This window comes from Rhinolophus sinicus, chromosome X (assembly GCF_036562045.2).
Source record: "Rhinolophus sinicus isolate RSC01 chromosome X, ASM3656204v1, whole genome shotgun sequence".
Taxonomy (NCBI): Eukaryota; Metazoa; Chordata; class Mammalia; order Chiroptera; family Rhinolophidae; genus Rhinolophus; species Rhinolophus sinicus.
Window position 1 is genome coordinate 117,020,524 of NC_133768.1, and position 16,050 is coordinate 117,036,573.

Consider the following 16,050-nt stretch of genomic DNA (forward strand, 5'->3'; position numbering starts at 1 on the left):
AACTGAGAGTTGATAGAACATAAAGAAGGCAGTCCAATGTGACCAGTTCCTGTGAAGACTCAGAACAACCCTTCCCTCTGATCTTCCTTTCCTTCCACAAGTAGGGGTTTCACATTTACCATGAGCCAGGCATTGAACTGTGGGCTGTGGGGTCAGATATACAAAACGATCAAAGCATAGTGCCCCCCTTCAGAATGTCTCCCTCTACGAAAGCTCAGAGTACCCATACAAATAACAGAAATGTTGGCGGAGGGCTTTAGGTGGTATGGAATTCTATCTGCCTAGCACTTATTCTCTCTTCCTCCTCGCTCCAGAAAGGACAGGTCCCTTTCTTATGGGAGGAAGTATTATTCATTTTATTCACTCAATGATTCCAGGCATTCTTCTAGGCTCCTTGAGTCACTGCACTCAAGGAGCATATTTTCAGGTAGAGAAGATAGACACTAAACAAGTCAGAAAATATGGAAGCACTTAAAGGTTTCTACAAATGTCCTCAAAGAAATAAATAAGATGATTTGGTACATATTACCTATAACTCAAGAGAAGTGGTGAACTTCAGGGATGGCCTTTCTGAGGACAATGATAAGTGGCCAGTTCTGCTAGGAACCAGGGGAAAACCTGCCCAGAAGAGAGCAGTGTAATTCCCCTGGCATTGTGGCAGAAAAGAGGGGCACCAGACAGACAGAAAGGATGCCAGTGTGGCTGGAACCCAGTGAGAGAGGGGAAGGTGCTGGTGGAAAGGAGCTGTGATAAAGAGTTTGGTTTTTACTCTTTTTTTTTTTTTTTTTACTGGGGAGCCCGAGGAAGTATGGAATCAAGGGAGTGTCATGATCTAATTATATTCAAGAATTTCTCTCTGGCTGCTCTTTGTGGAACATACTGTAAGTGGGCAGGACACAAAGGAAAGTACGGACACCAGTTTGGACCCTCTTGCAGTTGAGAGATGGCAGTATGAATTTGGAGAATAGTGCCTGGGTCCACGTGACACTTCAGGAAGAGAAAACGTATCACTTGCTGATGGATTGAAGGCAGTCAGTGAACAAAATTAATAAGTGAATGGTTACTTGTGAGTATTTTCGTGCAAGTCTTGATCATGGGGGTGTTATGTATGGTCACAGACAGTACGGGCAGTGGGTGTGGGGAAAGAAGACAGTTGGGGGTGAGTGTCAAGAGCTCCTATTTGCACATATTAAGTGTCTGAAGTCTGTATGTCATTCATGTAGGCTGGAGAAAGAATTATCAAGCCAACAGGATGCAGATAGTATTTAAAGCCATGAGAAAAGGCAGTAGCAAGAGTATAGTCAGAAGTTGCAGGGCTAGTCCCTGAGATATGATGGCAGAAGAGACTGAGAAGGACCAGCCCCAAACCATGGTCCAGCCCCAATGTCCTGACTCTGTCCTCCCCTCAGTGCTCCTGGCTGCACGTGCATGGGTATTGGTTTAAAATGGGACAATAAAGACTTTGTAACTTTGGACTTATCTTTCTGTTCATTTCTCAGTGGAGCTTTAAAAAGAGATAGGTTCAGATACGGAGACATTCAAAGAGTGTTTGGAGCAGGTATTTCTCTTCCATTCCAATATGGCCCACGCTCTTCTTCATATCAAAAGGAAGAAATAGAAAGGAGTGGGGATAGTGTTCAGAGAGCAGGTGAAAAGAGTAGAAAACAATGGAAGAAGATAGGGGGTGGGAGGTATGAATGGGGAGAGAGACAGATCGACTCTCTATGCAAAAATGAATCAAAATGCTGAAAAAGGGAATCTACATAAAGAAGTCTCTTTCCATGAATTTCTCATTGACATAATTATAGGAAGGATGCTCAGGGAAATAGAGAATGAACACATAACTGTATCTTGGAGTAGGGAAATTGTCAATTCACACTGTTCCCTCAAATTCCCCCAAAAGAAAATAATTATGGCATGAAGGCCAACAAAAGAGCAGCCTTAGGCTTTTATTCAGGGAGGATTGTAAAGTGTTTGGAGGTGCCTCTGTTACTTTATATTAACAGTGATAATGACATTGTCTTGAATAAATACTACACATTTAGAGAATGGTCCTTTGGGGACAGATATGTGGGGCAAAGAAGGAGTGGGAATTCGGCCTATAGACATGAGAACCCAGGATATCAGTACATATGCACCAGCATGTTTATCACAGGAGGATTCGTATCACACAAACTAGGGCACAAAGCAAGCGCTCATCAGTTGGAAAACGACTGGAGACATTGTGGTGCAGCCATTCCATGGATTATCATGCAACCATTAACAAGCAAGAGTTCTGTCCATGTGGCTGATTTAGGGGAATCTCCAAAATGTGCTATTATTAAATGAAAAAAAGCAGATTGCATACAAGGGAACAGTATATGGTCCCACTTTTGTGGGTGGAAAAAAAATATGAGGTTGTGATCGCACACTTATTTGTCTGCTTGTTTGACATCTCCACCTGGATGTCTCAGGCATTCGTCCTTAAATGGCAAAATTAAAACTCAGCTTCTTTCACTTCCTGCCCTCTACTCTCCCTAACTTTGCTCCTCCCACAGAAGTCTTCCCCTTCTCGATGAATAGCATCACCATCCATCCAGGTATTCAAGTGAAATAAAAATGGAGAAGTACCCTTATTTCTTTCCTCTCCCACTCCATCTTCCTCTGGCCACTATGTCATCCTTCAGCAATTCCTGTCCCCTCAACCTCCCAAACACCACTTGAATCTCTCTAACTCCACTGGAGTCCACTACTATGTCTCTCATGGGTTCCTGCCATAGCCTCCTAAGTGGTCACCTGCTTCCACCAAACTCCCTTCTACAGTCAGTAGCCAGAGTGATCTTTCTGAAAAATAGGTGGTGCCTTTTGCTTCCCCTACACAAAACCCCAGAAGGAAGGGCTCCCCATTCACTTTGAGTAAAGTGCAAGCTCCTTACATATAATGAGCTGCATGACGTGGCCCTTGCCAACTTCACCATTGTCACCTTTCTATATCCTCCTGGTCATTGTGGGCCTTCTTAGAATACTCTGACTACTCCAGGATCCAAGCTTAACCTTTCCTGATGTCTTCCACCTATCTGAAACTGTCTTTCTCCATCCTTTAAAAATCACGAACAGGTTTTTAAACATACAGAAAATTACAGCAAATCACAGAACACGTACCCAAGTACACATCCCTCAGAATTAACAACAACAAAAATAATATTTGTCCTATTTTTACTTCAGATGTTCGGATATTTATGGTGATAAAACAACACAAAATATAGCTACCACCCCCAATCCCATCCTCTTCTTTCCCCCCACTCCAGAGGGCACACACCTAGGTCACTCTGGGTGTGATTAAAGGCAGGAGACAAGCAAGTCCTTGATTTGCCACTGATTTCTTTTTCTCTGTCTTGTTCCCTGAGATTGAAAATTTCTTTCACCTTTTGCTCCTCGAGTCTCAGAAGAAGACATGGTCCACAAAAGGAACCTAATTGGTGATATTAGCGCTTAGAATAGTTGTGAAAAACGAAGAAGTCTATACTCTCAGCAGTTCTTGCATATTCCTAAATTCCTGGGCCTAAATGCCTCAAAGATGGGCCTTGGAGTCAAACGGATATGTGGACAGAATTCCAGAGCAGAACACGTAACGACCCTAAGCCTCAGTATGTGCTTTGAGTTTGAATTTCAGAAATTCTATTAAGGTCCTTAGGAATTATCTTTATAACAAGTACTTTTACCCCAACCCTGCTTAGGAAACAAGAACAAAGGGCTGCCTCCACTGATGGTTTTTGCATAGCATTGCAGACATTTTTCTCTCTGGGAACCAATTCTTATGCTTCAAGTTTTAATTAACACCTTTCTTTGTCATAGTCTTAGGCAAATTACAGACATGGTCTTATAAAAATATCCCTATAGATATGCCCCAGGCCATAACTTACTGGCTGTGCTTACCTTGGTCAAGTTGCTTTAGTTTATTTGTTTGTTTCTTTAGCTTTGGAGTCCTCATCTGTACACAGAGACATTCGTTTAAGGATGAAAAGAATTGAGAATGTATGGTAAATGTTTTTCACAGTGCGTGGGAGGCCTTCAGTGACTCCTTATCAATGTCATTTCCCTGTGTCCTGAGGAATCCTTGTTCAGCTGGGTTTTCAAGGCCCAGTGTCTTTCCTTTCTGGTGCCCAAGGAAGCCTGGCATTTTCTCTCTAACCAGGAGCAAAGTGCCAGTTCACTTTTGGGATGATCAGGAAGTCTGATCCTCTAGGTTACATCCCAGGTTATGGCTGGATTTTACTCTGAGCAACTGCCTGATTCTCCAGCCCGAACTCGCTTAGTTTACACCCTCATTCAGCTTTTCTTTAGTTCTCCTGACCTTAGAACCTTTTCATGATCCATTTATTTATGCTCCCTGAGGTCCAAGGATCTTGCAAGTCAACACATGAAAGTATACCATTTTCTATACTCAAGAAAACCACCCAGCAGATTTGATAATAGTACTATCTCAACAAAATGGAGGATTGAGCCAGGAGTGAATTTTCCTTCAACTGCTATTCATCCCTTCAAGCACCCTTTTGGGGTCATTTTGGAGATAAATTTCTGTGAGGCAAAGCACTTCTTCAACTTCTTTTCTGTAGGATACTGAATGCATTTTGACGTCTCCATAATGTCTCTGGAACACTACTATCAACATTCATGATAGTATTGTGACACATTCGTGGGTATTGAGGTGTGAGTGGCTTATCTTCAGTACTGTCAGTTGCTGAGCAATTGAAGTTTTCACTCTGCATACTAAATGAAATCGCCTTCCATGTGGTAAAGTCCTGGTGATTAACCTTGGCACCTCCTCCCATACACATCATCTTTTAAAAACCATTCTCCAAAAGAACTGTTCTTACTGAAAGTGAAAGGAACTCATGCACGTGTAAATAAAATAGTGCTCACCAGAAAGATCCAAGGAGTTTATGATAAAAGCAAAGGTCCAGACCCCATTACTTCCCACTCCTCAGTTGTGCTTCACAGGGTAGACCATTTTAATAATTCCTGTTTGCATTGTTCTGCCAGTTACCTTCCTACATGTAACTAAAGTGCTTAATCTGTTGTTTCCATAATTCATCAAATTCAGACATCAAGTGACAACATTCTGCTTAGAGAGGAAAATTTAACTCATAGCATCTTCAATCTGCCCTCACTTTCTTTTGCTCAGTTTTTATACTTTCTTTTGATTTTTAGTCGCTCTATTGGTGATTCTTGTAACTTTAAATAATGTACTTAACCCTCAGTTTCTTACATATACCTAAGTTTACCTTGAAATTTTCTAAAATGAGGATATTGCCATGCCTGTCTTTCCCTCAACCTTTCTTCCTTCTTTCTACATCCTCTTCTAACCAGACTCATAATCATTTACATACACTTCTGGAATCCTAATCAAATATTTTTTTGCTTTGAAAAGCAGTGAGTCTTTTACCTTTTACTGAATCTCTAATAGTGTTAACCACAGGGCCACTAGATGTAGGCTGGGCCACTAGAAGATTAATCCTGGAATCTAGTTCAAAACCTTTTTCTTTATTTCACTAACTTCTGAGGGGTCTGTCATATTTGAGTTTGATTTATATTTAATTTATGCATCAATTCTCTCTCTCTCTCTCTCTCTCTCTCTCTCTCTCTCTCTCTCTCTCACACACACACACACACACACACACACACATTTAAATAGTTGCCAGGAAATTGATCGTTAAACCATTTAATCTTATAACAATTTATGAAACGGGTGTTATTATAATCTCCATTTTACACCTGGGATCACATTGGTAGCCAAGTATTTAACCTGCCAAGGTCTCACATAGTGTAGGTGGCAGAGTCTGGAATTCGATTTGAGGAAAGGCAGTCTTGTTTCAGAGTTGGTCCTGGTGACCACTATGTTATTCTACACTAAGCTTCTCTCTTTTGGTTTATCAGAATCTATCAATATTACCAAATGAACCCATGCTGTTAAAACAGGTGGAAGAGTGCACAGATGTAGGAATAATGGTGATGATCTATCTACCTCATACGATCACAACTTCCACCCGTCCCAGACCCCAGAGGTTACAGAGAACAAAATCATCTGGGTTTTTGTTTTATACGTTTCTGAAGCTCATGCAAATCTGTATAAACAGACTGACATTTTTCTGAGTTGGTTTTCTTTGTAACGTTATCATAAAATGGCACCATGCACTTTACATTTTTCTGTGACTTCCTAAATTCACAGAACAGGTTAACACATGTAGACCAAATTAATTCTATTAAAATTGGCATTAGAGGTGGCCCGTTAGCTCAGTTGCTTAGCTCTGGTACTCTTGGCAACAAGGTTGCCGGTTCGATGCCCACATGGGCCACTGTGAGCTGCGCCCTCCACAACTAGATTGAAATAACTACTTGACTTGGAGCTGATGGGTCCTGGAAAAACACACTTAAAATAAATATGTTTAAAAAAAACACCTAAATTGTTAAAAACAAAACAAAACCTGCATTAGACAAACTGCAATTTGTGCAATAATGTCCTGCTTCCTTGAGATATTTTATTTTTGCAGGCAAAAAGACAGAAGTCATTTTTACCTTTGTTCCCCTTTCTGTAATGTATCTTTTTTTCTTAGCCTGCTTTTTTTAAAAATATTTTTATTTTTGTTTTTAAAGCTGTTAGTTTATGGTGGGCCTTGGTAAGCCTTTCATTCTGTTTTCAGTTTGGAATTTAAAGATCTTCTTGGAGCTCTGAGTTTATGGTTTGCCTCATATTTGTAACATTTTCTACCATTACATCTTCAAATATTTTTGTGTTCCTCCCTCCCTCTTTTTTCTTCAGGTACATCAACTACATGTAGGTTTGGTAACTTGGTATTGTCCCACAGGTCAATGAGGCTATTTTCCTTTCTGTTTGTTTGATTTTTTAAAGCTTTATTGAGGTATAACTGACATACAACAAAATGTACATATTTAAAGTACACAATTTGATATGTTTTCATATATGACCCATGAAATTATCTTCACAATTAAGAAGCATTTCCTCACACACCTTGCAGCACCTCCCCTCGATTCTCTCTGACACTTCCCTTCTCATCACCAGAAATAAACATTGATCTGCTTTCTATCATATATTAGATTATTTTACATTTTCTAGAATTGTGCACTACTGATGATTGTCACACACACTCACACACACACATCACAATGTGAACTTGTTTTGGTCTAGCTTCCTTCAATCAGAATAATTATTTTGAAATTCATCCGTGTAGTAGCATGCATCGATAGTTCATTACTGTTTATTGCAGACGGTGTTCCATTGTGTAGACGTACAACAGCTTACCTATCCCTTCACCTGCTGATGGACATTTCGGATGTTTCTAATTTTTGGCCCTTACAAATAAAGCCATTATGGCCTTCTATGTATAAGTTTTGTGTGGATGTATGCTTTCATTTGGTTTGGGTAAATATCTAGGAATGGAAAGGCTGAGTCATATGGTAGGTGTATATTTAACTGCAATAAACTGCAAAAACAGTTTTCCAAAATGGTTGCACATTTTACATTCCTATCATTGGTATGACAGTTCCACTTCCTTCAAATGCTAGCCCACACTTGCTATGGAGACACTTTTTACCTTTTAGCCATTCTAATAGATGTGCAGTGGCATTGATTTGTGGTTTTTTGTTGTCTTTTCCTAATGACTAGGGATGTTGAACATGTGTTCATGTGCTTATTTCCTATCCATGTATCTTTGTTGGTGAAGTATCTGTTCTAATACGTTGTCTCTTTTTAACTCGGTTGTTTGTATTCTTAATATTGAGTTTTGAAAGTTCTCTGTCTCTATATGCTGGATAACAGCCCTTGATAAGACTTGTATCTAAGACAATGTGGCCTAACACAAAGTAAGAACAGGTTTCCATATGTTTTCTTCCAGAATTTTCTTAAGCTGATAAGTAGGTCTATCGTCCATTTTGAGTCAATTTTTGCATCTATATATGTATATACATATGGCAAGCGATATTAATAAATGCTTAAATTAGGGAGCTAGGGATATGCACTTGTGTTAACACCACTTCTTGAAAGGTTTTTTTACACTGAATTACCTTTGTAACTATGTTGAAAACTGCTTGTTATTATATGGGTGGGCTTATTTCTACATTATCTGTTCTGTTCCACTGGTCCATTTGTAGATCTTTATGTCAATATCACAGTGTCTCAATAACTGTAGCTTTGTAGTAAGTCTTGAAATAAGGTAGTATTAATTCTCCAACTTTGTTCCTTTTTTTTTTAGTTTAAACTTTTAGTGGTTTATTCTCTCATAGCACAGATTTCCAGAGGTAGGACAATTCCAGACATGGGTAATTAAGAGATACAACAGTACTTTTGAGGCAACTTCTTTCCATCCCTAGAGGTTAGCTTGTCTCCTTCAGCTGACCCCCTCATAGATCCAAGATGGCCACCACAACTCTTACCCTTTCTTTCTTTTTTTTTAAATTAAATTTTATTTTGGGTGACAATGGCTAGTAAAGTTACATAGGTTTTAGGTGCACAATTCTGTAATACATCATCTATATATCACATTCCATGTTCAGCACTCAGAGTCAGTAACTCTTACCCTTTCTTATGGCAGTCACAAGTAGAGGCCAAAAAAAGTTGACTCTCCTTGCCCATTGCATTTTAAGAGCCCGAAATTCCTTCCCTGAAGTACTCCCTGCCACCCAGACACCAGCAGACTGCCAGTTCCTTTCATAGGCTAGAATTGTATCACATTTCCTTTTTATTTTATTAATTATATTTTAAATTTATTTTCTGATTGTTCATTAATAGTACACAGAAAAACACTGATTTTAATATACTGATCTTATATCCTGTAATGTGGCTATATTCAGTTAGTTATTGTAATCATTTATTTTTTTACTTTCAATTATAGTTGACATTCAGTATTATTTTATATTAATTTCAGGTGTACAATCAAATATATGGTGATGGAAGGAGAACTGACTCTGGGTGGTGAACACACAATGGGATCTATAGATGATGTAATACAGAATTGTACACCTGAAATCTATGTAATTTTACTAACAATTGTCACCCAAATAAATTTAAAAAATAAATTATAAAAAAAAAAATTTCAGGTGTACAGCATAGTGGTTAGACATCTATGTAATTTATGAAGTGATCCCTTGATTAATCTAGTCCCCACCTGGCACCATACATAGTTATTACCATATTATTCACTATATTCCCTGTGCTTTACTTTACATCCCCCTTACTATGTGTAACTGCCAATTTGTATTTCTTAATCCCTTCACCTTTTCCACCCAGCACCTTAGCCTCCTCCAATCTGGCAACCATCAGTTTGTTCTCTGTATCTATGAGTCTGTTTCTGTTTTTTTTCCTTCGTTTATTTCATTCATTCAATCTGTTCTTTAGATTTTACATATAAGTGAGATTATGTGGTATTCGTCTTTCTCTGTTTGACTAATTTCACTTAGAAAACTCAACAGCAAAAAACCCAAACAATCAAATTTAAAAATAGGCAGAGGACCTGAATGGACATTTCTCCAAAGAGGACAGACAGATGGCCAATAGAGATAGGAAAAGATGCTCAATGTCACTAATCATCAAAGAAATGCAAATAAAAACCACAATGACATACCACCTCACACCTGTCAGAGTGGCCATCATCAGTAAATCAACAAACAAGTATTGGTGAAGATGTAGAGAAAAGGGAACCCTCGTGTACTGTTGGTAGATTGCAAATTTGGTGCAGTCACTATGGAAAAGTATGGAGATTCCTCAAAAAATTTAAAACAGAACTACTATAAGACCCAGCAATTCTACTTCTGGGTAGTTATCCTAAGAAACCCAAAACAGTAATTTGAAAAGATATATGCACCCCTGTGTTCACTGCAACATTATTTACAGTAGACAAGACATAGAAGCAACTTCAGTGTGTATCGATGGACCAATGAAGAAGAAAAGCTGAATACACACACACACACGCGCGCACACACACACACACACACACACACACACACACACAATGGAATATTACTGACTCATAAAAAAGAATGAAATCTTGCAATTTATGACAACATGGGTGGACCTAGAGGGTATTTTGCTAAGTGAAATAAGTCAGAGAGAGAGAGACAAATACCATATGATTTCGCTTATATGTTGAATATAAAGAACATAATAAAGAAACAAAACAGAAATAGACTCATAGATACAGAGAACAAACTGATGGTTGCCAGATGGGAGAGGGTTTGGGGCACTGGGTGAAAACGGTGAAGGGATTAAGAAGTAGAAATTGGTCGTTACAAATAGTCATGGGGATATAAAATACAGCATAGGGAATACAGTCAATGACACTGTGAAAACTATATATGGGGTGAGGTGTGTACTTGAGTTATACCAGGATTAGTTCTTAAATTATATAAATGTCTAACCACTATGGTATACACGTGAAAGTAATATAATGTTAAATGTGAACTGTAATTAAAAAATAAAAAGCCCTCTGAATTTGTTTAAATAAATAAATGGGAATTTACAAGTAACTGAGCTATCCATCAAGTAATATGTAAATATTATAGGTCCTATACACTGATGATATGTATATTGAGTTCTTACATATTTTAAGTGCGCGTTGAGGTGGGGAGAGCCCGCGGCTGTGCGCAAAGCCTTTGGCTCTGCTTCGCTTCGGCCGGGGCGAGCGCCTTGTCCACGCCCGCCACCCACCGTGTCTGGCATCGGTCGTTAAGATTTGATCACGTACGCGTCCTATGGGTAGAGGAGCGAGGAAACGCAACTCCCTCCACTGGAACCGTCCCTACTGCGTGCACAGTGGAGCCCTTTCCCCGCTTCGTCCTCACAAATGTCTAGGCGACCTGAGCCGCTGAGGACTCACTCCCGTGCCCAGCACCCCCGCCCCCGCCCCGCCCGCGCCCACCCCAGCCTCCCGCTCCCGCCCCCTCCCACCGCCCACGGCCCCGCAGCCCCGCAGCAGCCACAGGGGGAACCAAAGAGACAGAAGCCTTCCCAGCTGCCCGGACCACAGACGCCAACACCCCCTGCCCCCCACCACACGCCGCCCGCGCCCCGCACGCTAGCCCACGACTGAGCGGCGGCGGCGGCGGCGGCGGCGGGCTGCGGCGGCGGCGGGCTGCGGCGACTCGCACAGGCGCGCTCCTGGCCTCGCTCGTCATCCCAGGTGACTGGGACTCGCCAGATCGCCTGGCCCCGGGCCCCCCGCCCCAGCGCCCGCTCGCGCCCCCGGCCCGGGTTCCGGCGCCCACCCGGCCTGCTGCCCTCTCCCGCCTGTCGGCCCCTCAGCTTGCAGGAAGGGAGGTCGCGGCAGCGGCCCGGCGGCACCGGCGACCGTGGCGACAGCGGCGACAGCGGCGGCGGCGGCGGCGGCGGCTGCGGCGGAGGCTGCGGCGGCGACCGTGGCCGAGGCGGTGGCGGAGGCCTCCGTGGCGGAGGCGGAAGCGGAGGTGGAGACTGAGGTGGAGGCCGAGGCCGCGGTAGACGACGCAGTGGCGGAGGCCACCCTGGGGGAGGCGGAGGCCACCCTGGCGGCAGCGGCCGTGGCGGGGGCAGAGGCCAGCGCGGCCCAGCCCGCCGCGGCCGGAGCGGCAGAGGCTGCGGCGCCCCCCTCGGAGGAGGACGACGGTGCGGACGCGGACGCGGAGGTGGCAGCGGCTGTGGCGGCGGCCACCGCGGATGCGGGTGCGGGGGCGGGTGCGGATGCGGACGCGGACGCGGGTGCGGACGCGGGCGCCGACGCCGACGCGGACACGGGCGGCGGTTCCGACGGGAGCCCAGACTTTCCCATGGCCTCGCTGTACGTGGGGGACCTGCACCCGGAGGTGACAGAGGCGATGCTGTACGAGAAGTTCAGCCCGGCGGGGCCCATTCTGTCCATCCGCATCTGCAGGGACAAGATCACCCGCCGCTCCTTGGGCTACGCGTACGTCAACTACCAGCAGCCGCTGGACGCCAAGCGGGCCCTGGAGACCCTGAACTTCGATGTCATCAAGGGCAGGCCGGTGCGCATCATGTGGTCCCAGCGGGACCCGTCGCTGCGCAAGAGCGGGGTGGGCAATGTCTTCATCAAGAACCTGGGCAAGACCATCGACAACAAGGCGCTGTACAACATCTTCTCGGCGTTCGGCAACATTCTCTCCTGCAAAGTGGCCTGCGACGAAAAGGGCCCCAAGGGCTACGGTTTCGTGCACTTCCAGAAACAGGAGTCCGCCGAGCGCGCCATCGATGCCATGAACGGCATGTTCCTGAACTACCGCAAAATTTTCGTCGGCAGGTTCAAGTCGCACAAAGAACGGGAGGCCGAGAGGGGGGCCTGGGCCAGGCAGTCCACCAGTGCTGACGTCAAGAATTTCCAGGAAGACACCGACGACGGGGCCACCTTGCGATGAAGACGGCCCAGGAGCGAGCCAGCCAGCAGAGCCAAACCTCGGCTCCCACCCGGTTTACAAGCCCCTCTTTAGGCCCCCCGAACCCAACCAGCAGTGTATTGTACTGGGAGTGCAGGTCTCTCTCTGTCTCTGTCTCTGTCTCTCTCTTGCCCTCTGTTCCCCTAACCTCCCCCCTCTGTCTCCCCTCTCCCCCGTCCCCTGCCCCCTCTCCGCCCTCCCCGCTCTGTCTGCTCTCTCCCCCTCCCTCTCCCCTGCCCTTCTGCCCTCCCTCCCCTCTGTCTCCCCTCTCCCCTCCCCTGCCCCTCTCCCTCTCCCCTCCCCCTGCCCCCTCTCCGCCCTCCCCCTCTGTCTGCTCTCTCCCCTCCCTCTCCCCTGCCCTTCTCCCCTCCCTCCCCTCCCTCTCCCCTGCCCTTCTCCCTTCCTCCCCCTGCCCTTCTCCCTCCCTCCCCGTCTCTCTCCCTCGCCCCTTCCCTTTGCCCTGCCCCTCTTCTCCCGCCCCCTCCCCTATCCTTCTGCCCTGCCCCTCCCCGCCCTCCCCCTCCCTCTCCCTGTCCCTCTCCCTCCCCTGTCTCCCCCCCCCCTCACCCACCAAGGGCGTTGTGAATAATCTTGCTCATCTGTACCACTTGATCAATTAGACGCTGCCTCTTCTCCTTGCGGTTTGGTTTAAAAAAGCACTTTCTTTCTCTCTTTGTTTACTGCACAGGTGATACAATTTCATGGTAGACACAGCAGAAAGGAGAAGGAAATCAGATGAGGGGAAACAACCAAGAGAGTAATTGCTCCCCATGATCCTGCTACCCAGAGAGAGAACCACTTTTACCTTTTGGTGTGCTGTTTTTCCAGGCTCTCTTCTCTCCCTCCGTCTCCCTCCCTTCCTCAGCCCCCACCCCGGCCCCGGCCCCACCTCCCCTTTTAACAGAATGGTTCATGTACGTGGCGTTTCTTAACCTGCTTTTTCAGAAACTAAAACCAAACAAAAACCAATCCACTGAACTTCTTTCCGTGTTATTCAACAGGCTCCCCAAACGTCATCTTCAGTGCCTGCAGAGTGTCTCCATGGACCTTAACATTTCTGTAACCATTCCCGCCTTGTGGGACATTCAGGTGGTGCCTAGGTCTTTCCCTCTGTCTCAGCCCACCACCGCGTGCTCTGATGAGTGAACCCTTCCTTGTCCAGCCAAATCTTCGCTAGCATAGCAGATGGTCATCCAGACTGTGGACTTGCAGGGTCCACATATGGACACCTTAAAGACTTTCCTGTGTGTTGCTGAGTGGCCCCTTCATAACTATTGTACCAGTTTGCATTCATGCCAGCCAGCACAGCTCCTAAAGACAGTATGCCCATTCCCCTGCATAGTCTCCTGGCCCCTGTAATTTGGTGTGCTGTGTGCTGTGTGCTGTGTGTGTTGTGTGTGTGTGTGTGTGTGTGTGTGTGTGTGTGTGTGTTGGCCAGCCTGATGGGCTGCAAAGGGCATTTGCTGTCCCTGGTTGTTTTGCTGGATTGAAATACTCTTTATCACCTCCTCCCTGTGCACACTTCCTGCCCTCCCCCCCCCATCAGAAAAATTACAGCTTCGTTGCAGAAAAAAAATAAAAAATAAAATCACAAAGCAGACAAGTTAACAGAAGAAAATTAATGTCACCAGTCATCGATCCTAATGACCACTCATACCTTCCTGAAGTCATTTCCGTCTGCACCTGCCCAGTTTTTCATGTAACATATATGTGAATTCTGATGTATATACTGTTTCAATATCTGCTTTTTCACACATAAATATATAACATAGATAGATACAGATGTATAGTTAGATATTCTTGAACTTCCTTTCATGTCATTAAATATTCTTCTAAAATAGTTTCCATGGCTGTTTAGTGTTCCAGGGGATGGCCTGACAGAGGACCAGACAGGTGTATGTGTGTGTCCCTATGCGCATTCAGCTCGGTAGCCCCACGGGGCTGTTTCTTTTCACTGCTTCCTCATGGTTGAACACGTGGGTGGTTTCTGGTTTTTCTTTTTCTTTTTTCTTTCTGTTCTTATCCAAACCCAAACTGCTCATAATATTATAGTGCACGAACCTTGCTTACATTCAGCATTCTTTCCTGAACAGACATTGCTAACAGAAGAATTGAGCAATCCAAGGATATGGAAGGTTTGGCAGGGAAGTGTATTAATAAATGGCCATATAGAATAAGTTTATCTTTGTAATATGCACCAGCATTCAACAGGACCCAGTTTTATCTGGGAAAGAGGAGCTTTTTTGTTTTATTTATTTTGAACATTTTATACAAATTTTACATGATTATAATAGAAAATGTTTTTACAAACTTGTTAATGTAACAAAATAAAGTCAATATCCTAATACCATTCCTAACACCACTACTTGACAAAATACATTTTTAATGAATATATATCTACATACCTTCATATTTGTAATGAACTATGTGCTGTTTCACTTTACCAGTCCTGTGGCACCACATTTCTGAATCACTAAATATATTGTTTTAATTACACTGTTTCATAATATTCCACTGCAGGGATGAGCTATAATCTCTCCCAGCAAGTTTCCTAGGGGTATGTTTAAAATTGTTCTGACTTTTTACATGTAAGATCAATTCTATGATGAACAGCTTTGTACCTGAATGTCTTGGAACATTTTATCGCTTTCTATTCCTTACTGTTGTAATTTCAGGATGATAGTTGTGGACGTGCCAAATATTTTTCTTGGTCTGTTGCCAAATATTTCTCCCTTAAAGTTTATATCAAGCGGTAGTTTAGAAGAGTGCACACATCCCTGCCCAGCTTTTTTAATTGTTCAAAATAATTTTCAAGTTTTGTGAAATTGAAATGGTTTAAACATTTTTTATTACTTCGTTTTTCAAGTACATTTTTAAATGAGATCAAACACATTAAAATATAGATAAGAACTACTTCAGATATATTGTTTTTTTACCTTTGCAAGCTTTCACTATCATAAGTATTTCAAACAATAATAGATTCATACTGAATACATTTTATCCCATAATTTGCTGTTCAATATATTGTAAACATACCTAAAACATCTATGGCTATTCAGGTTTCTTCTACAACTCACCCTCATTGTCTAGGACTGGAATTATTTTATCGAGTGTCCCCATTTTGGATATTAAAGTAATTACTATGTTTCCCCCCATTAAACTGCACTCTGTGGTGAATAATTTTGCAGTTGAATTGTTTTTCCCCCAGGGAAAAGCATTCCATGTTCTTTTTCCTAGCACAGGTGTGAGTTAACACATAAAAATCAAGACAAGGGTCAGAAATGTTGATTTTAAAAGAAGAAAAAGTACTGACCATCTTTAAGGAACCATTTAGAATTAAGACATTTTTACAAACTCTATAAATGTAAGAAAACAAAGTCCCTGCCTTGGTAGAAGAAAAAAGCTTATGCATATTCTTTAAGACTGTTAATGTAGGTCCTCCTTTGACATCAAGGTGGCTTTGATGATTTGGCAAAGACTGAAAGACATACTTGTTTTTAGGATTTATGCTTGTAAGCTATGGATTGCTGTTCATGCACAGAAATTATATATTTAAATTTGTTATATTTGTGTATCCCATTACATAAGGGATTCAAAAGTAACCTCCCATGCATGAGGGGGGATAGCCAACTTCAG

General features: G+C 43.3%; 1 protein-coding gene across 2 annotated transcripts; it reads left to right on the forward strand.

Moving 5' to 3' along the window:
* The first annotated feature begins 11,190 nt into the window (after positions 1–11,190).
* LOC109442220 (polyadenylate-binding protein 1-like 2) lies at positions 11,191–13,651 on the forward strand. 2 transcript variants are annotated; one of them, XM_074323761.1, is made up of 3 exons: positions 11,191–12,511; positions 13,103–13,225; positions 13,416–13,651. In XM_074323761.1, exon 1 carries the CDS (start codon positions 11,794–11,796, stop codon positions 12,394–12,396), a length of 603 nt encoding a protein of 200 aa, XP_074179862.1. In that variant the 5' UTR covers positions 11,191–11,793; the 3' UTR covers positions 12,397–12,511; positions 13,103–13,225; positions 13,416–13,651. The 2 variants fall into 2 exon arrangements, with proteins under 2 accessions (XP_074179862.1, XP_074179861.1); XM_074323760.1 differs by having other exon boundaries at positions 13,103–13,651.
* The last annotated feature ends 2,399 nt before the right edge of the window (positions 13,652–16,050 follow it).